The sequence below is a fragment of the Pholcus phalangioides genome, unplaced genomic scaffold, assembly GCF_987345545.1.
Source record: "Pholcus phalangioides strain wild (caught in Gottingen) unplaced genomic scaffold, Ppha-v1.0 ptg000008l_1, whole genome shotgun sequence".
Taxonomy (NCBI): Eukaryota; Metazoa; Arthropoda; class Arachnida; order Araneae; family Pholcidae; genus Pholcus; species Pholcus phalangioides.
The window spans coordinates 50070578-50098284 of NW_028301601.1; the positions used below are offsets into that span (position 1 = coordinate 50070578).

The window sequence follows — 27707 nt, forward strand, 5'->3', positions numbered from 1 at the left end:
CCAGACTCTTTTTCTCGAGACACTCCTTTTTTAATGAAAATGTCCCGTCACTTTCAGCACGTCAAAGAAAAAGACTTCCTGGATGTTGATTTTGAGATAAACTTTGGAAAGAATTATTTATTGTCTCTGTATGCTAGAAATCGAACCCTGCTCCTCCTGTGATTCTTATTTCACCTGAAAGTTCATCGCTGAGTTGATTGAAGTTTGTTCCCAGTTGCCGGTCGTCTAGCGTCAATAAATACGTTTTTTGCAAGTCATAAATTGTCTTAAAATTGACGTGATAAAAATGATCATTTCGTTCATTTTGGATATGTCAAAAAAAAATTACCACACGCGAATACTTCGACTTTTGAAAGGTAGATGGCAAGGGATCATTCGAAGAGAGATTCCTTCCAGAAAAAGCCGCCTCCTCGAATTCTTTACTGAAATCAGGGATTAAAATTATATTTCTAATGCTAAAGTTATTTTGTGTTATTATGCAATTTATGACAATAAATATTAATGTCAATGTGACAAATTTATCTTGTTCTTCTGTTTTTATCGTAACGATTTCCAACGGCATTTCATTTCCACTCTTAACAATAATTGGCAACTTCGCTTACCTTTGGCATTTCTTCTGGCAAGAATTGGCAATATACCGTTTCTTTCAAAGATATATATGGTCAGAGGAAGAGTAAACTATCGTCTGGAGTCGTTCTTAAGATGTTAGGGACGTCTCGATGTCGAACATCAACAAGAATTTCAAAACAAGATGTCGTTTTCAAACCGCCGCAAAATTTGAAAATGTACGGAAAACTCCTTGCCCATAACGTAATTGATTAGGGGTTCGATTCCATGAAAATCTAATATTTTATCCTTAGTTCTGTTGATTTATGGTTGTGGAAAATTTTTAAAAACGTCAGTAAATTCGATTTTCTTTCTATCAATTCATTTCTTAGGTATAATCTGAGAAGACTTGTGTCCTTAATGATCATGAAAAAGTCGGAGATGTATCATTGAGAGAAAGGTGAACTGTTTCCTTCAAAGTTTCAATTAGATGGTTTCATAATTCAATAATTTGTCTTTTTTTTCCTCATAGCATTTCTCAGCTGAGGGTTCCTCTAAGACTAGAATAACAAGTACCGGGCCATCTAGTAAATCCTTGCCAGGTATCGCCTATTTTCGACCAGTAAAAAGCCTAAATATGTATTGAGGCCCGTTTACACAGGTTGAGTAAGTTAGTACTCAAGTAAAGTTTCAGTTCTGAGCGTGTAAAAAGGTTGTTTAAGTTGTTAGGTAATTAAGTGATTTAAGGCCCTTTTCAGAATCAGAAGTGTTATGAAAGAGCCTGGACCCCATGAAGACCATGTGCTAGCTCCTAGATTGTGGGGGACCCATGTGAAAAAGTCCCGTTAACATGAGTCAAATGATTAAGTACCGTGGCTCCCGCTTCTAGCGTTTTTCAAAAAAACGATCAAGAAAAACGTTATAAGCGAGAAAACGCTTTTAACGGGAAATCTTAATGAGAATTAGTTATAGCAAGAACCATATGAAAATAAGTGGTGTTAAGTGGGAGAACGTTATAAGCTGGATGAACTGTAGTTAACTAAATTTTATGTTGTCGAATGCTCTAAAATCTGTCACAACTCTAGTCAAGCAGGGGAATACTCATTGGATAATATTACACGACCACACTCACTGGCCCATGCGTGGAGTGCCTACTTAATCAGGAAAAAATGGGATATGCGGTGCTGTAGACACTGCAACAAGTTTTGACAAGAATCAAGTGGGAATCCAGGACAATGTGGTGGGCGGGGCGAATTGTGTGTGAATTAGTTTGATCATCCTGTATTTTACGGGACAAACTTTTTCCATATTTGGTTCTTGGGAGGGGTGGTTGCTCCCATTATTCAATCATGACACTTCACTCATAGTTATAAAAACTGATGGCAGATGGAACCACTACACATAACAAGCATTGCACAAAAACAAACTTCATGTTAGGTTTACAACATATACATGCACAGCTTCTAGCATGGCCTAGGTTTTCCTTGACCACTTACTAAAATCTCTTCATTGAGACAGAATGGCAGGCCTTAATCTGGTTAGGAGGAGATCATTCCCATTGCCTGTTTTCCTGGGCCCATGCCTGAGTGAAGGCACATATCTTCAGCTGTGAATAGAATGGAGGTAGGCATCTTCAGATTCAAATGGAGTGAAGGTAGGCATCCCCAACTGTGAATGGAGTGAAGATGGAGGTCTTCAGATTTGAATAAATCGAAGGTAGATATATTTTGCTGCAAATGGAGCAGAGGCAGGTGGATCCAGGGCGATGCATTGGAGAAGCGACTTATTGTGTAGGTGCATCAGATCATCCTGTTTTTAATGGGACACAGATTTTCTCCGTATTATTTGGTTCTTGTGAGAGGTGATTGCCCCCCCCCCTCGATCCCTGCTTGATGCGAATACGTTCATTGTGCCTTGTATTTCATGGTAGGTTCTGACATAATGTAATTGGTAGTAACAGATTTGTCTTTAGAATAGCTAAAAGATGATTCCAATGTTGTCTATTTGCGTTGCAAACTTCTCGAGGTATAGAGTAAAACAATTTCATTGTAAATTTGAGCCGTATGTCTGGCACCCAGACCAGAAGACATGTTAAAATCTGTAAAGTACCATTGGATTCATCTTTGGAATATCTAACAGACGATACCTTTTTTTGCATTGTAAACTTCTCTCAAGATATAGCGCCATAGGCGTATGCAGAATTTTCTCAGGGGCGTTCAATTTTTTTTCTTCTCGGGGGAGGGGTGGTTTACATTTTTTCATGCAAAATAACACTATAATCTTGGCTTGAGGGGGATTAGAACCCCAAAATCCCATTTGCATATGCCAATGTATAGTGCAATTCAATTTTGTTATCAATGCGGGCCATGAGCCTGGTGGCCAGACTGGAAGAGACTAAAACCATAGTAGCATCATTAGATTTGTCTTAAAAATGCCGAAGGAAGTTCTCCCCGCCAAATGACACTGCTGAACCTGTGTATATATGGAACTTTAGAGTTCCCTCCCAGGATAGCGTTTCAGACTGGGTTAATCCAGCTAAATTCAGAATTTCTTGGTCACCTACCAAAGCATTACCAAATCATATCCATGTTGTAGGTAACTCGTATTGCATGTGTTCTCTAACATGTGAATATTATTTAAAGGGTACAAGAACAGTACTTAATATCCTTTTTATTAAGTTGAATCCTTTCCCCCTCACCTGGTTAACACCAATTAACATTCTCACATCTCTTCAAACGGTCAATATACTTGGAATCAGTAACTCCCATCATAAAATATTTTCTAATTCCCATCCTTAGTTAAGATCCATTTGTTAACTCATGCAGAAAGTTTTGCATTGTTCCATAACGAGCCTTCAGCAGATTGGAAATGTTCTTCGGTAAAAATTCCCATAATAGTGTTTTCAATACAAATAGAGTTCTTTTTCTTAAAATTCTTCACAAGGTTGTTCTGCAGTGCACCAATTGTTCTGCACTGTACGTCACAGATTTCGGGATATTCTGCTTTGGGGGCCTCAAGGGTTCCCCGCAAGTTAGGTATTATATCAAGAACATTAATATTATGGTACTGGTTGGTTATTTGGGCAACCTATAACCAGGGCATGCTATTTTTTTAAATTTGTGTCATTCAGAGAGCTTTTGTTGCGTCTATTGTAACCTGGTGTTTCTTTTCATACTTAGGATAAGTGGAAACCTATTTATAATTTTGACAGATATTTTTTAGGGGAGTGGGGTCACTTGGCTGGTTTTTTTCATTGCCAATTGGTGGTGGGGTCCAGAAAATGGACCACCAATATTATTTCAAGGATTCCATGATGACAAAATAGTTGAGACACACTGGTGTAGGAAACTCTTCACATTTAAGTTTTAGCTATTGATAAGTGATGTTGCACAGAATTGAGGGACATTAATTACCATACCCTGGTCCTTAAAAAGTTAGAGCATAAAAATACTTAAAAGGTTTGTAGTGCAGGGCTTGACAAGTCCTTGGTGCCAGGTCACATTGTCAACTAAAAAATTGATACTGGCACCTAAAATTTATGTGTGGTTAACACATTGGCTTCTGAGGTCAACACAAAATTTTCAAAATTTGTGTCAGTGTGTGTACTAAAACATGAGGGGGTGGGGATTTCTTGGTTCGTAGAAGATAATGCTGGCGCTTAATTTTTTTTTTCCAATTTGCCATGTTAGGCCGTAGGGTTTGTAAATTAAAATTTTTTGCCTGTGATATTACTGGCTAAATGTGTTGTTTTTTTTATCTATGCCTGATCTGTCCTGTGCATATATCTCAGCTATAATACATAAAGAGAAATAAATAAAGTAGATTTTCTATAATTCTGCCATGCACAAGTCCAGAACCTCTGTTGTTTCTTTGAGCATAGTGAAGGAAAACATGTGGCTGCATGTTTATATTATTTAAATGTGCTTTTTCAAATAACTTCCAGTCATCTGGTGATTTTCAGTAATCCGGCACACCATCGTCTGATTAGTGAGTATGTTCCAGATTAGCGAGACTCTACTGTAATATTAGGATAAACCTCAAAGAGTATCAGTTTTCAGGTTAACCCATTTGTACTCACTGTACTCATTTGAGTGCAGTGAGTACAGTAAGCTGTGCTCAAATAAGAAAACGCATGTGTTTGAAATTTTTTTCTAAAAAAAGAATGCCCATAGACACAAATGGGTTAATGTTTTCCTTGATGTGTTTTTATTTTCATAAGACCAATTTCATTTTAATTACTTACATAATTTTTGCAAAAGGTGTTCAAAATTGTCAGTGTTGCCCAGCTACCAATAAGGTGTGACTTTTGAAAATATTTTATAAAAAGACTAATTTTAGTATTGGTTTTTATTTTCTTCATATCCAGTCATGGCTACAAATACTTTGAGGTCTACAGGAACTCAAACCGCTACCCAAAGCGAGTATCAAGAGGATGAATTACGTGAAAAGATACAGAGGAATCTTGACAGAGTCATTGAAAAGGTCGCATCTCTCGAGCCTGGCCCAGAGTCTATGGAGTTCTTCAGTGAAAAAATTCTGCAATACGAAAGAGAGCAAGAGCTCTTCAAGCAGAAATTGGAGAAGTACATGAAGATAAGCAATGACAGGGTGAGGCTGAGATTTTTGAAACTATAAAACCTATTTAGAATACAGTGATACCTCGACTAACGAAGGTAATTTGTTCCGGAATCATGTTTGTTATTAGCCAAAATCTTTGTTAGCTGAAATGTGATTTCCCATGATTTTCTAAGGGAAATCATTTAATTTGTAATGCCCAAAATTTAAAGATAAGTTTCTTGAAACACCAAGGAGAGCTATAAAAATGCAAAAGTTTGCGGAATGCTAAAATAAACAGCTTAAAAATTGAATAAATTAGAATTGAAGGGTAAAAGCGAGGAATGCTGTAAGTGCCAAAAAGAAAAGTGTTTGGATATTGCATATAAGTTTGGATATATCCATTCACATTTGCTACCTCTTTACATGCTCTTTTGAACTACTTAAAGGACTACCAGGACTTCACGTTGACATCCATTTGTGTTTTGTTCAGTTTATTTCTGTCTCGTACATGCAGATGCAAAAGATAAGCTCCTAGAATGTCCAGACTGTTCAGTTTGATGCTAAGAGTCTTGCACTGAAAGAACGCTTGCATCAAACGCTCTTGCTATGACTCATGACTATGCATAGGCCCTCCTTTTTTTTTTATCAATGCATTGTCTATGAGACAAATCTCTCATTTTATATGAAATGGTTCAAAAACTTTCAGCAAGAGAAGTGGAGGTATATCTGGAAAAAGATTCTGAGGTGAACATGAGTTAAAATCGGACTCAAGTGACAGTAATTCTGATGAGGATTGGTGCTAAAATGCAGCTTGCAATGCGGTTGTTTTATGTTAGCATATGCATCCATATCAACAAAAACTTCCATTAGCTGAGGCAGAAAAATTACGAAATAAATCTTTGTCAGCCAAAAATTCATAAGCCAAGGCAGTTGTTAGCTGAGTTTTCACTGTATATTAAAGAAGATAAAAGTATGCAGTGAAAGTCCACCAAACAAGTCCTAATGTGGCTGAGAGACAGCAACCCAACAAATTTTATGCAGCTGTTAATTCGGTCACTGATAAAACAATGGGATAAAGGCATAAATATTTGTGGAGACTATGCTGTGAAATAAAAATAGTTTTGAAGCAATTATCACTAAATTGTTTTTAACTCCCTTTTGTGACTTGCTTAATGACTCTCCTGCATAGATGAGAATGAAGTAAGGGTGCCTAAATTTTTGTAGCCCACAGGCGGTAAAATCATAAATCTGCCTCTGATTAGTTGCACCAACCTCTTGATGAACGATATGAAAAACAAGCCATTTGGATTCTGCTATAAATTGCAGGTCTTGTTCTTACTAGCCCTCATGTGTATGTAAAATGACAGAGATGGAGGAAAAAAGATCAAATTGATTTAATACTGTTTTCTTGTTCTTGTAATACTAATGTTGTTTGTATTTTTGTGATAATGTTATAGTATGCATAATCAATTCCAGAACCAGCTGGAGATTGAGCTCTTGAAACGTGGAGACAAGATTGCAGCCATGCAGAAAGCTCTTCGTGAGCTGCAAGATTTAGCTCTTAAAGAGAGGCAAAAAGTCAATACATTGGAGGCTGAAATACTAAAGCATAAAGTAAAGCATATTAGCATTATCGTTTTACTTGCATTTATTAGTTAAAATGAAAGGTTGTGAGAATCATTTTGCAGACGTCTATCATTTGTTTTAAATAATTTTATTTTGGTTTGCAGACCAAAGAAGACGAATGCCATCTAAGAATCCAAGAGCTTTTGAAAATCACAAAAGACACTCCTCTCCATGACAGTATTGTATACATATTCGATAGGCCATACTCATTGAATATTTATGAAAGAGAAATTGGATCTACATCCAATGAGCAACAAACTAAAGGTTCCTTTTATGATTATTTTTGTTTTATGACATTTCAGGTTATGCATTGAATCTTGAATATCCTGCATTCACCATATTTTACATCAACTATAGAAAAAATTATGAAGTATTATTATTATTTATTTTAATTTGTTTTGATCTATTCCAAAAATTTAAAAGCATTCAAATTTACTATTATTGTTATTTTCTGATTTACATTAAACCTTTGTTGCAATGATACTTGATACAACAATAAATCCCTCTACACTGATAGTTTTTCAAATCATATTTTTGAAATTTCTTATAGTCTAATGTAAAACTCTTCTCAATACAAAAATAGCCTTTACTACGATAAATCCTTCTGTAATTATAAAACTGCTCTCAATACAAGAATAGCCTTTACTATGATAAATCCTTCTATAACAATATTTACGAGAAGATTTCAAAACTGTTACAAGCCGCTGTGGTGGTCGAGTGGTTATAGTGACGGACTCGCGATGCGAGGATCTGGGTTCGAACCCCATAGTGGTGGTCGGCTGAAGTTGGTTTTCTGTGGTTCCCAACTTCAAGGTGCAAATGCGAGCCGATCTCCCCGTTAAAAAGTCTCGCCACAGAGAGCAACAGTCCTACAACGATAAATTATTCAATCATAACACTTCACTCATAGTTAGAAAAACTGGTGGCAGATGGCAGCACTACACATAACAAGCATTACAGAGAAACAAAAAACTTCACGTCAGGTTTCACTACACGTACACGCACATTCCCGCATGTACCGATTCGTTGGGAGTTCCGCGGGGGGGGGGGGGGGTGTTGTATAGCAGTAGTAGGTAGGGCCTCCAAAAAATGGTGCGGGGATCCATGATGTTCTTAAGTCAGCCACCTCGTTGGGCAGTTTGCCTGTTGTGGCGTTGTATTCGTATTTGTACAACAATATTTTTCATATTTCTCTCAAAATTACCTTCAATATATTTTTAAATTTCTCAATACTTTTTGTTCTTTCAAGGTTGTTCAGTAACATCAGTATATTTTGCACTATCTACCATTTGAAAGTGTTTTTGAAGTTGCCGTGAAGCTACTTTCTGTGTAGTACACAAAAGTGTTACATGGGGAACTACTTTACAAACCAATTGAATTTTATTCATCAACGAATCAAATATAATTTTTTGTTGTGAATAAGCACAAATGCATTTTATGGTGGAACAAACAATGTCAATTCAGAAAGAGATACAATAGCAGCAGCATAAATTTGGTGAGCCTGTTGATAATGTTACCTCTTGAACTATAACCCTCTCTACAACGATACTTTTCTTGGTCAGCAGAATATTGTTATGTCTAGGTTCCACTGTATAATGTTAGAAACTGATCTGTCAGTCAATTATGAATTTATGTCAATGTCAAAGATGATGTGATTCATTATAGTTTTGTGAACTTATCATGGCTGCAAAGTCTCCAGAATTTTCCGGGAGGTTTTAAATTTATATGTCATCTTTCAGACTCCTGAAAAATTCTTACACTTCTTAAATTTTGGCCGTGATTATGAAAATTCTTCACTTCTTTTTTTGGGGGGGGGGGAATTGTTCCAAAAACATTTCCTTAAACTGTTCAGACTGTTTCTTTCCCTCACCAAAATGACGTCATAAGCTTAATATATATTGTCCCCATTGTGTCAAATCAAGAAGGAATATTTCGTTTTAGGAGGGAAAAGACAAAGTTTGCAAAACAGTCAGCCTAATATTTCAAGGTCATTTCTGTCATGTTTTACCAAAAGAAAAAAATCACTAAGATTTAATTTTCCTTTATGAAAAATCCTTACTTTGTTTTTTTTCACAAATCCCTTTTGTATTTGTTTTCGCACAGAATTCGGATCTGCATGAAATGTCTTCAGTTCTTAAGTTAGTTTGTTAAGTTCAAACTTAGTAGTTATGACAATATGAAGAAATTCTAGTGAAATCTACTGCCATTTTTTTTTATTGTTTTCATTCTTAGTTATTTTTTTTCTGAACATAATAACTAAGCATGATTAAACTGTTACTGAATAGTAAACATTTGATATTGTAGGAATCCAAGAGATGCTGATTTTTGTCTACACAATTTTAAATCTTTACCAACAAAGTATATAGTTTGGTGGTGTAAAAATTAGCATTAATTTATCACATTTTATTTTGTGTTAGTAGCTGAAATGTTGAAATCCGTCAGCAATCCAGGCTGTATTTTTCATTAATTATGCCATTCTTTGGGTCAATTAAGCCAACTTTCACTGCAGGAAAATTAACATTTTTCCTGTAAAAAAATCTTTCTTTTACAGAAATTTTGTTCCAAAATATCCAATAAGATGTATAAATTAAGCGATGTTTTAAACGTTAATGGTCCATAAAGAAAGAGGGAGGAAAAAGTAATTGTCCATACTTATAAGATATACATATGAAAAACTGAGACATATATAATAATAACTAGAGCCTGGATTATATGCAAATGCATATGCATTTGCATATTTTGTCCTTTTCCAGCATTAATGCATATAAATGCATAAAATCAAAGAATTTTCAGAATAAGTGTATACGTGTGAAGGTTTATTCTACCTCAACCGCACACTTCTCCATTGTTTTTCAAATGAGTATTGCTAGCAATATTTTCATAACATCTGTTCTTTTTCTTGCGGGTAAATTTATTTTTCCCAACGGTCAACTGTTTCATTGCAACGCTATTTCTAGAGATAGCGTCAAAAATTTTCAATTCTTTTAGAAATAGCCTCAAAATTCTTTTTTTACTGGTATTTTGTTACTAAACACAGCCACGGCTTACTAGAAATTAAAAATGTTTAAATAAAAAATAGAAGTTATTTGCATACGCAGGGATATTTTTTTGTAAATGAATATGCACTAACAAATAAAAAATATGCATTTTAAAAACATATTTGCTTTTTTTTTGCATAGTGATTTTTTAACACATATTTTCTCATTTTCGGTACATATTTTGGATTTTTTATATTTTTTTTCAGGATTTTTTATATTTTTTTTCAGGATTTTTTATATTTTTTTTTCAGGATTTTTTAAATACGAACACAAAGGCCACAACAGGCAAATTGCCTAATGAGGTGGCTGAAAAAAGATACCCATAAAAAATATAGATGTGTGTAAAGATAGTATATATATATTATTTTTGTATTTTTAAGTGCATATTTTAGCATTTTTAAGTGCATATTTTAGCATTTTTAAGTGCATATTTTAGCATTTTTAAGTGCATATTTTAGCATTTTTAAGTGCATATTTTAGCATTTTTAAGTGCATATTTTAGCATTTTTAAGTGCATATTTTAGCATTTTTAAGTGCATATTTTAGCATTTTTAAGTGCATATTTTAGCATTTTTAAGTGCATATTTGCATAGTATATTTTGCCACTTTCTAAGTGCATATAATCCAGACTCTAATGATACACAAGTATCCACTGTATTTTACGTCCTGATATTCTGATTGATGAATATTTGTGGAGAAATTTATCATTTTCCATGAATACAAAATCTCATTCACTTTTTTTTTTTGTATTCACTGCTAAATGTCTTTCTTTATTATAGTCAAACAAATTGCTGGGGATACAAGTTTTCCAGAATATAGGTTTTCAACTCAAACAGAGAGAGACACCATCAGCCTACTCAAAAATCAGGTATGGCTTTCATTGAATATTATATTTTTTTAATTAGATTTGTTTCCAGATTTTTTTTGTCCTGTAAATATTTTAATTAAGGACGTGCTTCATATTTTAAAGTTAAATTATGAATGCTGTGCTAAATTTGTCAATAATTATATAGTTGTTACTGCTCAATTTTATGAATTGACATGTTTTATGAACTAGTCTGATTCTAATCAATATACCATTTTTTTTAATGTCTCTCCCATCTACAAACTTTTGGTTTTAAATACTAATTGCTCTAGTCTGTTCAAATTCATAAAAATGAGCATCAACTGTACATCATTTACTTCAATAAAAAATTTTATTTTGTTATTTTTATGCATTTTTGTTAATTCAGTATAATTTGAAACAGATTTTTTTGTATATTTTTTCAAACCTTAACAGTTTATTAAAGTTTTAAAAGTTGTTTAAAGAAGTTTCAACTTTTATGCCTGTTTCATAAATTCTGTCAAATTTGTCTCCTCTGTACATGTGGAAAAAATGTCATTAATTATTGCTGTATGAGACCATTCCATCTCACATCTTAAACAAGTTCAAGTTATTTTTCCCCTTTAAATAAAATTATGTTATTATCAATTCACAAAGCAGGTATGATGGAAAATGTGAAATAAGTGTAGCTCCATTCTAATTATATTATGAAATTTAGGTATTTGAAAACACATTTGCATATATAGGTTTTCTTGGAGAATTTGCTGCTAAAACCTTGTGATCATATTACAATGATAACCGTGCAATATTTTAATGTCATTACTGCTTATAATTTATCCTGAACATAGTCAATGTTCATTTATACAATCTCTAATGGACTTAGAGTTTGCATAAATGAACAATTTGTTCATAAAAAATAGAAAATTTATTAATGAAAAGATGTTCAATGAAATGACATATTGTTCAGGACCAGAGGACTAGTTTGTAAGAAACATGCAGTGAAAAAATTGGAGGTTTGTAAAATTCAGGGACTGTATCCCCAAATTCTTGGAAATTTATTTTTCATGGTCAATTTTTTTTCTGAAGAAACTCCTACCCTTTATTTTCTGTGAAAATTTTTTTTTTTCAGTTTAAGATATGTCACAAGATTACAATATATAACATATTATTAGTCGTCAAGAGGCTGTGGCCTGTATATACTTTATGCAAATTCACTTTATAACAACACATTATTTCACAAATATTCACTTTATGCAAATTTAGTGTTACACAATTAATCATATAAAGTTAGGGACACCTATACTATAAATTTCTTGTATGTATGAATTTGTAATGTTTTGTGTATCTTTTTTCAACAGATCCTGTCATTTTGAACCGCCTTAAAATTTATCACAATTATTTTATCAAACGTCTTATCAGAGTTGTTTCAGTTTACTGTTTTTTTTTTCAACTTCAGATTGAAGATCTTCACAAACTGTTTGCTCAACAAACAATGCTGACCGAAAAAAGGATAGATTCAATGTTAAAAGATTGTTCTTCAGCAGTGGAAGAAACTGAGGCTCAAAACCAACAGTTGAAAGAAAAAATCAGATTTCTAATAAGAAAGTTAGTGGATATTTTTGTTGATCAAATAATTTTTTTTCTTAGATTACAAGAAGAATTTTATACTAGCTATAATACCCGGCATTGCCCGGGCTTTCTTCAATGAGGCTTTTTTGAATCATGTGATATCTCTCTTTGAGGGACATGCAAACCGTGTCTGAGTTTGCGAAACTGGCAATCTTTGGCTATCGAGTCTTGCCATCTCACCTTCAGTCATGGGAGAATTTTCAAACTTTGGATTTGTATTGAGATATATTGTAAGTGTGTGAATAAATGAGTATGTATTGCTCTTATGGTAGTGGTAATATACTGAGCAGTAATTTAACTTTACTACAGAATGCAATCTTGTGGGGACCAAAAAAATTTAGAATGGAAAAACTAATATCTTGTACTTAATAATTATAATAAATTAATATTTAAAACTAGTCTGCATATATAAAAAAATCTTTATGGTTGTTCAAAATATCTACTTGAAAAAAAGAAAGTATTTTAACGGTTTCAACCAGTTTTTGACAGTTTTAACTTTTTTTGGCACTTGTCACATCAAAAATCCAACCCTGATACAAATATGAGTTTACTAAAGATTCAGTAATACACAATAAACATGACAGAAATGAAGATAAATCAAGGCATGTCAAAAACACTTCTTGCTCACAAAAGCTATCAGTGGCAGGCTATGACCTCCACAAGAGTAAAGCTGACAGAATTCTTGGAGATAGAATTTGAGGAGGAAAAATCACAATTTGAAAAAAAAAAAGGTAATTTTTTCACCAAGTGGGAAGGCAAAAGCAAAACATTTCAACCTCAAGGCTGTTAGCAGTACCTCAATCTTTTAGTTAAAATCAACCCAAAATAAAAGAAATGTAAATAGAATCATCATTTAATCAATATTTTTGATCCTATATTTGTTATGTTACAGACTGAAAGCGACAGAAGATGATCTGAAAGTTTCCAACTGTGAATTAGTAGATGCAACAAAGATTCTCCGCCGTCAAGAAATGCTACTGGGTATGACAAAAAGTATTCCAGATGAGAGCATATCAAGTGAAGTTGCCAGCAAAGATACACAAACTAGCAGCAGTGAATTCAGATGGTATACCATTGGCCAAGATACAGAATCAGCTAATTTCAGAAAATTAAAGAAAATTCAAGCACTAAAGAAAAAACTTCCGTTAAGTGCAGAAACAAAACCAGCTGATAAACAAATGTTAAAAGCATTTTCTAAGCAAACAAAAGCTGTTGAACCAGAGCCCATCACTATCACTTTAGATATCACAGATCCCAAGGTCCCATCATTTATTCATTCAGAAGAATTTAAGAAAGCACAAATTGCTAAAAAAGACCAGAAAGCTCAACCTTTAGATCCTTCTCAGAGTGCTGGCAAATTTATACATGCTCGATCTGGATCTCATCCTAGTTCTCGTATAAAACTAAACAGTGCCAGTCGGCCTACCTCTTCTAGAAGTAAATCGGCAGTTAGTCTTCCAAAGCAGCAATTTCTAAGGCATGCAACTAAGAGCCAGAAATCGGCTGATAAATCATCCTCATCTGTTGCTACTTCTGCGAAGAAATCCACGCCTCACCTGGAAAACATGTCATCAATTTTGCATAAAAGATGGAATCCCCAGATTACCCGAAAATTTTTGTCCAAGTCAGATAAGCTTAGCTTAAAACAACCTCGGAAGATAAAAAGTGATGGAAGCTTGAGCGAGGTTAGAGTTGTGAGAGAAACTGGAAGTGGTGGTAGGATATCTTCTACACGTGAGGTGGAAATTTCTGAAGATGAGCCTAGACAATCAGCATCGTCAGTGTCTATTGGAAAGAAAAGTGTCGCTACTACTGTGAAAACAGTTGATACTCCAGAAGAACAGAGTGATGCAGAGCTTGTAAGTGAAGGTCGGTTACCTACCAGAGTTAAAAGCATTGAAAAAGCTGATGACCGATCCTCAACCAGAGACTTGGGTGAAAAACCTGAATCTAGGCCACACCAATCAGAATCTTTTTTCATTCCTCTAGATGAAAAAAGTGCAGTGAAACCTAAGCCTCAGAAATATTTTGTTCCGAAAGACAAAAAACAACATAGTGCCCATGATTTGAAATATTCTCAAATGAAAACAAGTTCTAAAGAGCTGACTGAACATCAGTCATCAGAATGCCAGCTGTGCCGGACATCATCTGATCCAACGCCTCTGTCAGCATCTCCTCCCCAAATTCTGAGTGAACCGACAGCATTTAGAAGAAGTGATCTTGTTAGCTCTAGGTCTCTGAAGGAAGCTCTCGCAGAGGTTGCTTTGTTGGAAGAAAAAATATCTGGTAAACTAAGTGATACAAAGAGAACTTTGCGAAGAACAGGTGGTTTATTTCAAGGATCCGAAACCGATGAGGAACTGCCTAAGAAACTACTCGACAAAGGTACTCAGACAAAACCTACTAGTGCTTTTGCAATAGGAATAGACATGAGCAATGAAACACACCCTTCTCAGTATGTTGACATTTTACATCTTGTCTCCCATAAGGGATGCGATGAGCAGATTGATGTGCTTACTGAGAAATTAAGAAAACAAGCTGCCGATTTACAGGTAAATATCTAGGAACTTTTAATATGTGCATGCACTATTGAATACAGTAGAACTACACTTGCTTCAATTAACAAAAATTAGCTTGGATTTTGGACATTTTTTCCCTAACATATGCCAATGGGTATCTAAGTTTGAAGGCACCTATTTCTATAACTGCAAGCTTGACAAGTGTGCATATTCAGTGTTTTTATATAAGCATGCATAATTTATCTTTTAATACCACACTGTACAAGTATGCTTGCACAAGAACCAATTTGTACTTGAAATATGCTGGACTCGGGCAATGATACACTTGCTTTGGCGGCTGCCTTTGTCCTTGTGCATGAAAGAAAAACACCAACACCAAGCAGAGTTCACTGCTGGCTGAAAACTGGTACAAGAGCTTGTGCAAACTATCTGCATCTCATGGCACATACCTTCAGTTTTGCTTATGCAAGCATGCATGCATGATCAAAATTCACTCAAACTGCAAGCCATTTCTACTATCAAAATGCTTGTGAAAAATTCTCCTGCAGTGGCTTAAGCATGCTATTACGAAAAGATTGAACTTGCATGCTTGTCAATCTTGCAGTTGCCACCTGCAAGATTGACCACGTGCCTAGCCACCTTTAGAGAAGACCAAATAATTGTTTTTAATGATTAGGAGCAAGGCCCAATTTGGGGAGAGCAGGTGGGCTGTTTCCGCTGTACTGGACCAAGAAGGGTGCCAAGGTTACTCTTTGTTCATCCAAAGTTACAAAGAGGGGGTTGCAAAATGTACATTTGCTCTGGGTGACAAAGCCAATTTTTGTTTCTAGCTGTGGAGGATTAGCAGTGATTAGGAGTTATTAGAGACTTATGTGTACCTTTCTTTCTCAGAACTACAGCACATGTATTCAAACGTGAGTGAAACCTGCATAGGCAGGGCTGTTTCGACATGAAGGTACTTCCTAGAATCTTGGTTCATAAAGGTCCCCATGGTAATATTTAATTGCAATTAACATTGATTATAGCAAGCTTAAAGGGCTGAGGTATCATGATGTAAATGGCCTTCACATGGACAAAGTCCTGTCTGCCATCATTTTTCTCCTGTCCTTTTTTGTGCTATTTAGATCAACAGACTTAGGATTAGTGGATAATATAGACAGGATTAGTGGGTTCTGGCGTATGCCTATACTTTTTTTCTTTTTCTGTGTTAAATAAGGAATCATTATTCATTTTTCTGCGCAATTTTGAATGCTGTGCTTTCAAATAATGACAATATTTCTTATGATTATCATAATTTGTTCTTATATGATTAGTTTTATCTTAATCTGTAATCTAATTATTTTATGAGCTACTACTTTTTTTCCTTTTAGGATATGCAACGACAAGCAGAGTGCGATAGACTGTACGCAAGAGAAACTCATGCTCGATGCCGTAATTTGGAGGAGCAGTTGCAATTTGAAAGAGATCATAGGGAAGCCTATATACGCCCCTATGAAGTAAGCTATTCCTATAATCTAAGTTTTCAAAGTATTACGTTTTGTATAAACTAAAGATTATTAAAGAATACATGTGTAATAACAACACCTGTATGAATTTCTGAATAGAGTCTAAGGAAAGAGAAAAAAATTTAATTTATATGTACATAAAAACCTGGCATATAAATTTTTTTTCATTGCATGCAGACTATATAGCTACTACGAGAACTTTTTTTTTTTATTATTGTGTATGACGTTTTACTCAAATTTTTTGCTTGTGATTGCTTCAATAATAAATTCAAATTTCAAACAATTATTGCCGTATTCCCCCGAAATAACTGCCATGCCAGAAAACATCAAGGGGCCCAGCAAGTTGGGAATACCTGTATTTTATGGCATGCAGGGCAATTTGAGTCAGATTCCGGAATACTCAGAGTTATAGGACAGAATCAATTGAAATGGCTGATTTGAATCTTGTCTGTTCTCTGCATTTCAGAATTATTTGTGTTTTAAGAACTTTGCTTTCTAGTTTGCTTTTGCATTAATTTTGATTTATTGCATATGTGAATACTAAGTATGTTCATTCTCGTTGATTAGATGAGCTACATGTGTGGAAAAATTTGTATACTGTGGAAATATTTTTGTATTATTTGAGGAAGTCTGAGATATTTGAATAAACAGAGCAAAAAATTTAAGAATTGAACTGCAAAACATAATGTTCTAATAGCGACAGCATATATTTCATTAAGCTCTGAACATATATAAAAAAATACAAAACACAGAATCTTTATTTTGTATAATGCTGGTGATAATTAGGTTAGATTAGAAATAAAAGCTTAATTTTAATTATTGTTATCAAATTCCTAGACAAAACGCGTTTTTGCTACAGTGAAAAACGTTATTTTATATTTTACTCAGATTTTATATAGATACATATCTGTGTCTTCTGAATGTATCATATGATCCTTATTGAACCTCCTTTTTTGTGACATGCTGGTTGTGGACCAGACTTCCCATTCAAAAACCTGGTATCCCCGATTTTTGTGACATGCTGGGTAATATGGCATATTCGCAGCACAATATAAAATAAGCCTAATGTAGTCATATAAATGGCAGTCTGATTATTAAATTACTAACTAATTGTCAAAATGTTATTTTTTTAAGGAACAAAACAAGACACTTATTGAGCAGCTTAAATTATCAAGATCACAACTACAAAGACTCGATGAATATAGGCGACTGGAAGTTGAAGGTTTCCAAACTGATATCAGAAATCTTGTTGACAGAATCAGAACCATCGAAAGACAAATGATGAAGGTAACTTGTCATATCTGTATAATTTCACATATAAGTGTGAATTATAATTTTCTTGTGTGGTGAAATTGTTAATGAATTGAATCAATTTATATTTTGCAGTTCAATTGAACACAATCTAATCAAGTTTGACTTTATTTGTTATATTAGAACAGCGGTTCTCAACCGGTGCTCTGTGGAGCCCTTGGGGCTCCATATTCATTCTCCAGGGGCTCTGCGGTCACTTGAGAAAACTAAAAAAAAACAGTAAATTTGAAAAAAAAATAATTACAAATATTTTTTAATAAAAATAAATCAGTAACTTTGACAAATAAATAAAAAATAGGCCTGCGTGCTCCACCATAGAAATTTTTTACCGAAAGGGGCTCCACGAGTGAAAAAATGTTGAGAACTGCTGTATTTAGAGTAACAGAATGATTATTACATTATATTTCGTACATTCTGTACTTCTAATTTTCCACTGGAGACAATGATCTTAAATTTTTATCATTCATTGATATGAAGTAATATTTTTTCAACAGGCTCTGATTGATTATGAGAGAGGTGAGAAAGATATGGAGCTACTAAGAACAGTCCACAGGGGTACTAAGCAGTCTGAGAAAGCCACAAACGAGGTTAAAAGATTAAAAGCCAAGTTGTATCAGATAGAAAATGACATGAAAAATATGTTATGAAACAGTTTTAAAATCATCTTCTGCGAAAAATTCATATACTTTGTATGTATTCTGTATATATTTATTCATGAATTTTAATTATTTTTATAATCAGAACTGACCTACTCTTTATACAAATAAATTCAGATTCCTTTTTCATTTAGACAGAATATGTCTCTTATTGTGATTTTGTCTCTTATTGTGTGTACAGTAAACTCTCAATAATCTGGCCATGCACTAGTCAGGCCTATCTAGTAATCAAGCATTTTTAGGTGGGTTTTCTTCGAACCCACAGAAGAGAGAAAACATGTCACTGCATGTCTGTGCGCAGAAGTTTATATTATTTAAATAGACTTTTTCAATTAATTTCAATAAAGAGTGTTATTGTTTTTTCAACTGGAAACATATTTTCAGTTTTTTCTTCATTCTTATCCATCGCCTCTGTAGACCACCCCACAACTTTTTCCTGACTCATCCTTATGACTTGGAGCTTGGTTGACCAACCCCCTTGCAATAGAGCACCTGGTTGACACGTGACACCCGGCACAACCTCCTATATAACCAGCCTCTGCACACGATCAAGTATGCTGTGACAACAGCAAGAGTGGTGCTATCATTTCCCCCACGACCCTACCCAGCAAAGCCGATTGAACGTTTGTTTATTCTTCATCTCTGTTTCGCACGTTTTTATAATTTTATTTTAATTGTCTCGGTTTTTTTAAATTTGTATTTTTATATATTTCTGATGCTGCTCATGATAGTCGTGCCAAATTATAAATTAAATTGAAGGAATGATCCAAAAGTCACCATGCTCAGATGCCGAGAAATAGCACGTCATCGAAAGGTTTTTCAAAATTACCAGCAATAGTAAGGTAAGAACGCTCCTGCATTATTTAAAAAAATTTTCTTGCATTTTTCTGGTTATAAAAGTGTTAGTACACTAGTTTTATGATAATGCTGAAGACTATTCCATGTCGAAATTTAATCATGAAGTGCAAAATAACTGATTTTTTTATGATATAATACATCAGTATGGTATGTAATTTTTTTTTTTTTTCGTAACAACAAACTTTGATACAAATGAAATTTTATTTAACTTTTATTTAACTCAGTTTTAACTCCAATAATTAAAAACTGATGATTCAAAATTGAAAAAATGAGGTACAGTATTTGTGTTTAGATTGCATGTTTCACATATTACTTAATATTTTGTCCATTTGAACAATTTTTCTTATTTTATCTGCATCATTTTAGAGAATTAACATTGGTTAAATTTCTTACTGGTAATGAACTCAATGGAAATTAGGCATGTATTGGTAAGGTAGAATCGCTCACCTTGGGAATTTTTTTTTAAAGAACTCAATCATTATGAAAATTTGTCATATACTTTCAACATTGTAAATGTTATGAAACAGTTTTAATTTTTTATCGCTCAGATATTTTCAAAAATATTTTTTAGAAAACGTTTATTTTCAATAAACGTTTAGTAAACGATAGTAAAAATTTTGTAATCATAATAAAATTATATTAATTTATTTTCAAAATAAACTGATTTAACACCATAAATTTTTATAAGGGCTCTTTTCTCTGATCTTACAGGTATGTAAACCACATTTCAAGCCAGATTCTCAACAAGCTACTATTAACCGTTTAAAGGCTTTATTTTATAGTTTATATTTATAAAAATTGATTCAAACATTTCTGGTTTTTTATCGTATATAGAGAAGAGTTCAAAGTATTTTTTTAAATAAAATTCTGAAACTTCATGTTAATTTAATCTTTTTTGACAGAATTTTGAAATTTGACATTTTTTGGGAATTTTTCCCCCCAAAATTTCAATTTTGAAGTAAATTGAAATTTTTTTTTGTGTTTCTACCACTTATAATACATCAATCAAAGTAAATCAATTAGTTTTTTTGTACTGTTAAACATTGAAGAGCTACGTGCGTTTAAATATGCATGTTCCATTTACAGAACATTGGCCTTTCAAGAGAGCTGGATTCTAGGGATATCTAATGTGCAGTGCACTGCTTCGATTTTCCCATTCAAACCCCAGCGTGGTGTCATCATTCGACATGTGTATGGGGGCGAATTCTGGGAATTAGGAAACAGAGGAATGTGCTTTCTGTGGGGTGAATTGTTTATATTCATGTTGGTTGAGTACTTTTTATTCTTGCATTCTTGGAAATATATGTTTTTGTGAACCACACTAATAAAACCGTGATCGGTAATAGTCTAATCGTAGATAGTCTTTTATGTTCAGCTGTATGTAACCATGTCCGGTAGATCTTATTTTGCATTTGGAATTCCGAAGAGGAGTGACAATGAACCTTCCACGAAAGAAGGAGGGGTTAATTGTTCATCCAGGTCCACGTTGTCAACTGAAAAAAGGTGTCAGGTCATCTGATGGCCATTATATTGTGTCTGCGACGCAAGGACGGTTGCGGTTTGCCAAAAAACACTATATATAAATGCTACCAATGTGACAAATGAGTCCATCAAAGATGTTTTCCTTCTTTTATCAAGGACATTATTAAAAAATTTGAATTTTCTTCACTCACACACACACATTATGATAAAAAAATTGGTATGCGTTGTGAATTTTAAATTATAGTCCAAAATAAAAAATTTCATGAGATAACTGCACTCCAGAAATAAAAAATCGTGAGAATATAGGCGATACCAGTTTCCGCTTTCACCTCTCCCCCAAGTACCAAGTGAAAAACAAAGAAAAAATTTTTTTCTTCAAATTTCAAAGTTGATCTATGCATAGGCATGCAAAAGGACCTCAAATTCCAAATTTCAAAACTATGAGTGATTTTGTTCATAGTTCGGCCTTTAAACGGTTAACCCTGAGGAAGCATCCCTGGGGATGTGCCACCTTCTGATTCTTAATAAGAATGCGCTTCTTAACTTTGGATTTGATCTTTAGTTAAGAATTAAGAGGGAATTTCGCTATCACATTCTTAACTAAGAATCGTTTTTGTTCCATAGTTAAGAATCAAGTTACTTATCATCCCACTATTTAGCTTGATTCTTAGTAAACAATTTTTTTTTTTTTTTTTTGCGAGATAACTTAAATTCTTCTTTTAGGATTCATATTTTAAAAAATGGTAAAAAAAAATTAACAATGCATTTCTATTTCCAAATAAGGAATTTGTCAGACTTTTTAAGTTATCGGAAAGTTATCTGAAGGTTGTGTGGGAGAGTTGAAAACAGTGTTAGAGTCTATATACAGCACATATATGTTGATAATAGTGATAAAATATCAGATTATTTCAATGAAGAGTTTGATAAATTTTGCTACATTCATCACATTTACCAGTGATTATGCATAACTCTCAAATTTTCAATCCATAAATATCATGATCAATGAGTAAATACAATTTTTTTCATATTATGGGAAATTGTAGATTTGAAATTTTTTATTAGTTTAAACTTGAGAGAAAATTGAATTTCTTACACAAAATATGTGAGATATAAAGCTCTAATCAGCCGAAATATAATTGTACATAAATTAAAAATCATTATTAACCTGCTGCTGTGTTTGTTTTTTTTTCACATGCTTTGGTGTACGTGAAGAAGCCAACATTACAGAAGCGATGACCATAAATATATATTATCTGATCACTATTATTTTTATTTGACCAGGAAACAGCTATGCAATACATGTACATCACCGTGACAATTAATTTAAAGAAACGAAGGATATTATAAAAATTATTGTTAGTCTTGTAATGTTAGCTTCACTTACATACATAATATAAACACAACAATGACTCATTTATCGCATTAACCATGGTTTGACAATTATGCATAATGACCTACAAATGTGATAGATTCACGGTATATGAGCAAAATTTATCAAACTTACCGAAATAGCCGGTGATTATTCATATAATAACAGCTCTTTATCACTTTCACCGTAACATATATAGCATAGCCCCTCTTCATGGAGGGTGGCAGGGATCCATCCCAGTGAACGTGGGATGAGTCTTTGATTCGAATTATATCGGATGATTACGTATGGATATGTTTGTTTTTTACTGCAACATGTTAAAAAAATATTATGTATTTATCATTTCTTCTCAACCGTATTCACATTTACTGAAATAATCTCCACCATTTTTTCAGGCTAGCGTCGCTCTAAAATTTCTTTTCCTCCTTATCTTGTCAACAACAAGTTGTTGTTAATTTTTAGCTGGGTGCTGATTGGCCAATGGCGAAATTCCCCAAAAAGGGAAATTTATCGGCTTGTCCATCGTCACACCACCTTAAGAATAACTTTTAATAATCACACCGTGGTTGCATTCAGAGCTTGATTCTTAACGTGATTCTTACGAACCGATTCTCTACATATGGATAATTGGTTATTAAGAATCAGAAGGTGGTACACCCCCCCCCCCCCGATTTCTCATCTGCTCAGCACCAAACACTGTCGTGACTCAACAACATCCATCCTCCATCGAGGAATTCAACGAGCAACAAATCTGCAGATACAGTAAGGTCTAGAGAAACTGTCTCAATGTACCACTGTTGAATCACTTCGACCATCTGTGAACCTTTCAAAGAAAGATCAAGTGTTATACTCTGACAGTTTGCTCGACTTCTACTGCCAATCTGTCAGAGATAGTTGTGTAGTCACTGTGAAGACTTCCAAGAACCTTTAGAAGCAGACTTAAGATAATTAGGTTTTCCTTGCAACTCTGTACGTATAATAATTACAACAACTTTTACAGGACAGGAGTATGTTCACGATTGCTAGGTTGCCAGTGAGAGTTGCTGTTTCATATCCATTAAGACAGGTCACATTTTTTTTACTATTGTCAATTCAGATGGTTCTTCCATGTGTTCTTGTATACTGGGACCACTGAGCTATAAGTAAAGTTTACTTATAGCTCAGTGACTGGGAGTCTCATGTTTCACCGTTTCACACTTCAAAACAAGCCAGAGAGAAAAAGAATATGAAACCAGTAGGAGTGTTTGAAATGTGTAAATAACAAGCTTATATAGTATTTAATATAGTGACCTCCTCCTTGATATTTGAGATTATTGGACATCAGTAAATAAGACTGTTTTTTTTTAGACTATGTTTCTTGACATAGTAGATTCCCAATCCAAAGATGATAAAATCATCTGTTGTCAGTGACACCAATTTGTATGTTTCTGATAGTAGTGATAATTTGGAAGGTATATAACATATCCTTAATCACTAATATCAATTAACTTATGTCACATAAGAGTAGTTCATGAAATAACATGCAATTTATTGATTGAAAGGGAAATTTTTCTATCAGAAAGATGCGAAAAACATTTATGGATAACACTATCAGGTCACGTATATGAGTATGTGTATTTTATTACTGATGCATTCTCAAGTAATTTCTATAAAAGAAATGACTTGTGATGAATTTGAAACAAAAAGATAGGAAAAAATGCCAAGTGAAAGGTATCAGAAAAATGAAAAACTTTCTAAATAATCAGTCACCAACAATAAAGATAAACAATAAGGAAAAGCCATGAGTTCCTAATGTTATTCGAAATTTCTCAGATTTTGAGTGAAGAACTCGGTTTCAAAGTAAGAAAACTGATTTCCTCCCCCATTGCTTTCGCTTGAATTATAACTTTGCCTTTATCGTTGGTTTCTTTTTTAATTACGCCTATCAGGCAAAGGATTATTGTTCGTTCATACTTTCCAAGTAGGGTTTTTTCAATGTGGGGGAGAGAGATATAATTCGAAACAGCCTGTTATAACATAAAAATGATAAAAACATAATCATAAAATGCAAACACACGTCTTCATATAATATTACTGTGATTTGGAAAGGAGACATCAACCTGCAAATGTATTCATTTACATTTTTTTTTTTGTATTGCACAACATGAGTATTTCAAAACATTAAATATTCTAATATAGTGCAATCTCAATAACTCATTGTTTATTATTTACATGGTTGGCACAATACTCAATTCACTGGAGAAAACATTTCAACTTGACACATGAGAAGCATATCCTACTTAATTCGACTACGATTGAAACTGCATTACCCTAATAAAACCTAATAATAATACCCTAATTTATAACTCGTACTCAGAAATCACCCATGTGTTGGTTAGTTCAAAAAGCAGACGACAGGTAAGATCGTAAAAAGTGAATTTTTACTCACCCCACTTTATAGTAATGTGCTGCCATCTAATCTCAAATTTAAAAGTGACTCATGTGGTGATGATGAAGTTTATAAAGTGAAAAAACTATATTCTTTATTCCGCTCAGTTCCTTATAAACAAAGCTCATAAACTGAACTGGAAATTTCAACTAAAAGTTCGGTTATTTTATCCGAGCATAAGGAGACGTCGAAAACAAAGGACCTCTCAATGAGCAGACGACAGACAAGAAGTTGGTTTGTTCGGTTCCCTGCAAGTTTAAGCTCACAAACAGAACTGGAAGTTCGTACTGCCAGTTCAGTAATTTTTTTAGGACACAAGGAAACGTCCAAAACAGGTAACCCGGAGAGAAACAGACGACAGAGATTTTGAGGCTTATGTGGTGATGACGGTTCGAGCTTATATTATTATTACTGGAGCGAGCATCCAGCCGCCGCGACGGCAGCGACATCAAATGCAAGGAAATCACGTAACTCGGTGAAAACAAAGTTCCCGTCTGACAATTTGCCCATAGAAATGTACAGTTCGGTCTCTAAATATTGGATTTTAAAGATTAATAAAAGGATAGAGAGCACTCATCTAAAGGTGAAAAAAGATGAAATTATTTATTTTTCATTAATACTGGAATCATTTCTTTCATTAATGCGGAAATGATTTCTTTCATTAATACTTGAATGATTTCTTTCATTAATGCTGGAATAATTGTTTTCGTTAATGCTGAAAAATTTCTTTCATTAATTCTGCAATTTTCCTTCATTAATTCTGCAATTTTCTTTCATTTGGAATTATTTCCTTCATTAATTCTTGAATTTTCTTTCATTTGGACTTATTTCCTTCATTAATTCTTGAATTTTCTTTCATTTGGACTTATTTCCTTCATTAATTCTTGAATTTTCTTTCATTTGGAATATTATTTCCTTCATTAATTTCTTAGAGGAGAAATAAATCTTTATTTCTCCTCGATGATTAATTCTCTTGAATTTTCTTTCATTTGGAATATTATTTCCTTTATCAATTATTATTTCATTCATTATTTCTGGAATAATTATTTTCATAAATTCTGGATTTCTTTCTTTCATTAATGCTGAAATTATTTCTTTCATTAATGCAGGAATTATTTCTTTTATTGATTCTGAAATTATATCTCATTAATTCTGGAATTGTCTTTCATAAATTTAATTATTATCTCTTTCATAAATTTAATTATTATCTCTTTCATTAATTCTAAAATTATCTCTATCATTAATGAGAAAATTATCTCTTTCATCAATGCTAAAATTATCTCTTTCATTAATGCTAAAATTATCTCTTTCATTAATACTAAAATGATCTCTTTCATTAATGCTAAAATGATCTCTTTCATTAATTTTGGAATTATCTTTCATTAATTTTGGAATTATCTTTCATTAATTTTGGAATTATCTCATCGATGCTGAAATTATCTCTTTCATTAATTTTGGAATTATATCATCGATGCTGAAATTATCTCTTTCATTAATTTTGGAATTATATCATCGATGCTGAAATTATTTTTCATTTATTGTTTTAAAATCCTATTTATGCCATAAGAAAATAACGGGATGATCGTGTTTGTTTTCACCGAGTCACGTGATGTTCCGACGAAAGATGTTGGGGGAAAACCGTTCTCAGCCATTACCTCCTAGAGATACAGCATCTCTAGGAGGTAATGTCTCAGCACTGCCAAGGCGGAGGCCGCTGACCTCATACACTCTCTCTCTAGTAATATTAAGACGACTTCATATACATATGTATATATGTATCAAGGAGTTCTAGTAATATAAGCTCGATGGAGGCTTGATTTATATACTGTTGGTGCTGCCATCTAATCTCGAAATTTAGGCAACTCATGCGATGATGAAAAGAGAGAGAGAGTTTTATTTGTTATTTTTTAGCACAAAATTTTTTTGAGACGAAAATTTTGGTAACAAAAATTCCGAAATTCGTGCATTTGCAATAATCGATTTTTATGTAGAAAAAATAATTATTTCTTTCCACAAAGAAATTCGGACAATATGGATGATCGAACAAATAAGTGAATAAAAATACGGATTATGTGGTTCTTCAGATAGGGTTACCAGATTCAAAACTGAAAAAGGAGGATGCCTGGTGCGAACCTTAGTCAGTGCCGCCTTAACGCATGCCTCCTCCACCCCGGGCCGTGCCCGAAGGGCCGTAAGGGAAGAGATGCCTCAGAAAAACGAGACGTAGCTGAATTTTTCGAGAATTTTCCAGGTAGGGGACTCCAAAAAATCCCTGCTCGGGACCTATGATGCTATTACGACGATCCTGCCTGTCAGCCCCACCCTTGTGGGAGATCATGGAATTCTAGTACTTGATTCCTTCACTTCTATTAATTTACAAAACTTTACTCTCGTGTGTCGAAAATTGTATTTTTTATTGTTTCTGCTATTTGTTGATTGATATGCATAAAATTCTCTCCACTCCTTTCAGTAGGGTTCCTTCCCGTTATTTCTCTGTTTGGAACCTGAAAACTCAACCCGTGGAATATGAAAGTCACAGGTGTGAATGGTTTCTGAAATTTTTTGAGTGTGTGAGAGATAGTTGACATGAGAAAGCTAAATTGATATCTTTTAAATGGGCGGAGGAAATTTATCTATTTTTGTCAATTGCAATGCTCATTCACAAATAACATCTTCCAGTAATCAAAATATATGCCCCCTTCCACCTAAAATTTGAGATTATTCCCAATACGAAAACTTTTCATAGGAAATTGCAGATAAGAACATTCTATGAATTTGTGAATGATATCTAGAATTATGTGTGTATGCTCAACAATATCCATACTTGAACAATTTTTTAAAATTGTGTGAAAAGAAATAAAATTTGCTAACTTGACATCTGCTTAAGTCAACATAATTATTTTTCGATAATCTTAGGGTGTCAAGTTATCGGGTTCCGTTGTATCTTACTTGGTACATGCTACAAATGATCACAAAAAATATATTTATTTTTAACTACTGTTTACTCATAATCACTAACTTACACGAATATCAAATTTGTGTATTTTTGAAATCAAAATTATTTGAAATTACTGAAAATCATTGAAATCATTTATCAAATGTGTATTTTTGAATTTATTTCAAGTGCGGACAGATTTGTTTTGCCTACATTCAGAGGATTTTATATTCATGTAAACTAAAGTTGTGTCAACATTTTTCGAAACATGTAATTAAACTTTTCCAATTGGACATTATTATGGTGTCTTTTATTGCTATCAAATAATATTTAGGAGTAAAGAAGATACAAGGCAGGGTTGGTAAAAAAACCGGGTTTTTTTTGGGGAAAAACCCCCAAAAACTGGGTTTTTTTGTTTAAATAGC

General features: G+C 33.5%; 1 protein-coding gene across 2 annotated transcripts; it reads left to right on the forward strand.

Annotated features, from left to right (window-relative positions):
* The first annotated feature begins 687 nt into the window (after positions 1–687).
* Positions 688–18346, forward strand: LOC149084454 (uncharacterized). 2 transcript variants are annotated; one of them, XM_089234855.1, is made up of 11 exons: positions 688–785; positions 939–1006; positions 4913–5154; positions 6580–6717; positions 6834–6993; positions 10547–10635; positions 12047–12195; positions 13112–14771; positions 16109–16234; positions 17378–17530; positions 18049–18346. In XM_089234855.1, exons 3-11 carry the CDS (start codon positions 4915–4917, stop codon positions 18199–18201), a joined length of 2868 nt encoding a protein of 955 aa, XP_089090981.1. In that variant the 5' UTR covers positions 688–785; positions 939–1006; positions 4913–4914; the 3' UTR covers positions 18202–18346. The 2 variants fall into 2 exon arrangements, with proteins under 2 accessions (XP_089090981.1, XP_089090982.1); XM_089234856.1 differs by having other exon boundaries at positions 725–810.
* The last annotated feature ends 9361 nt before the right edge of the window (positions 18347–27707 follow it).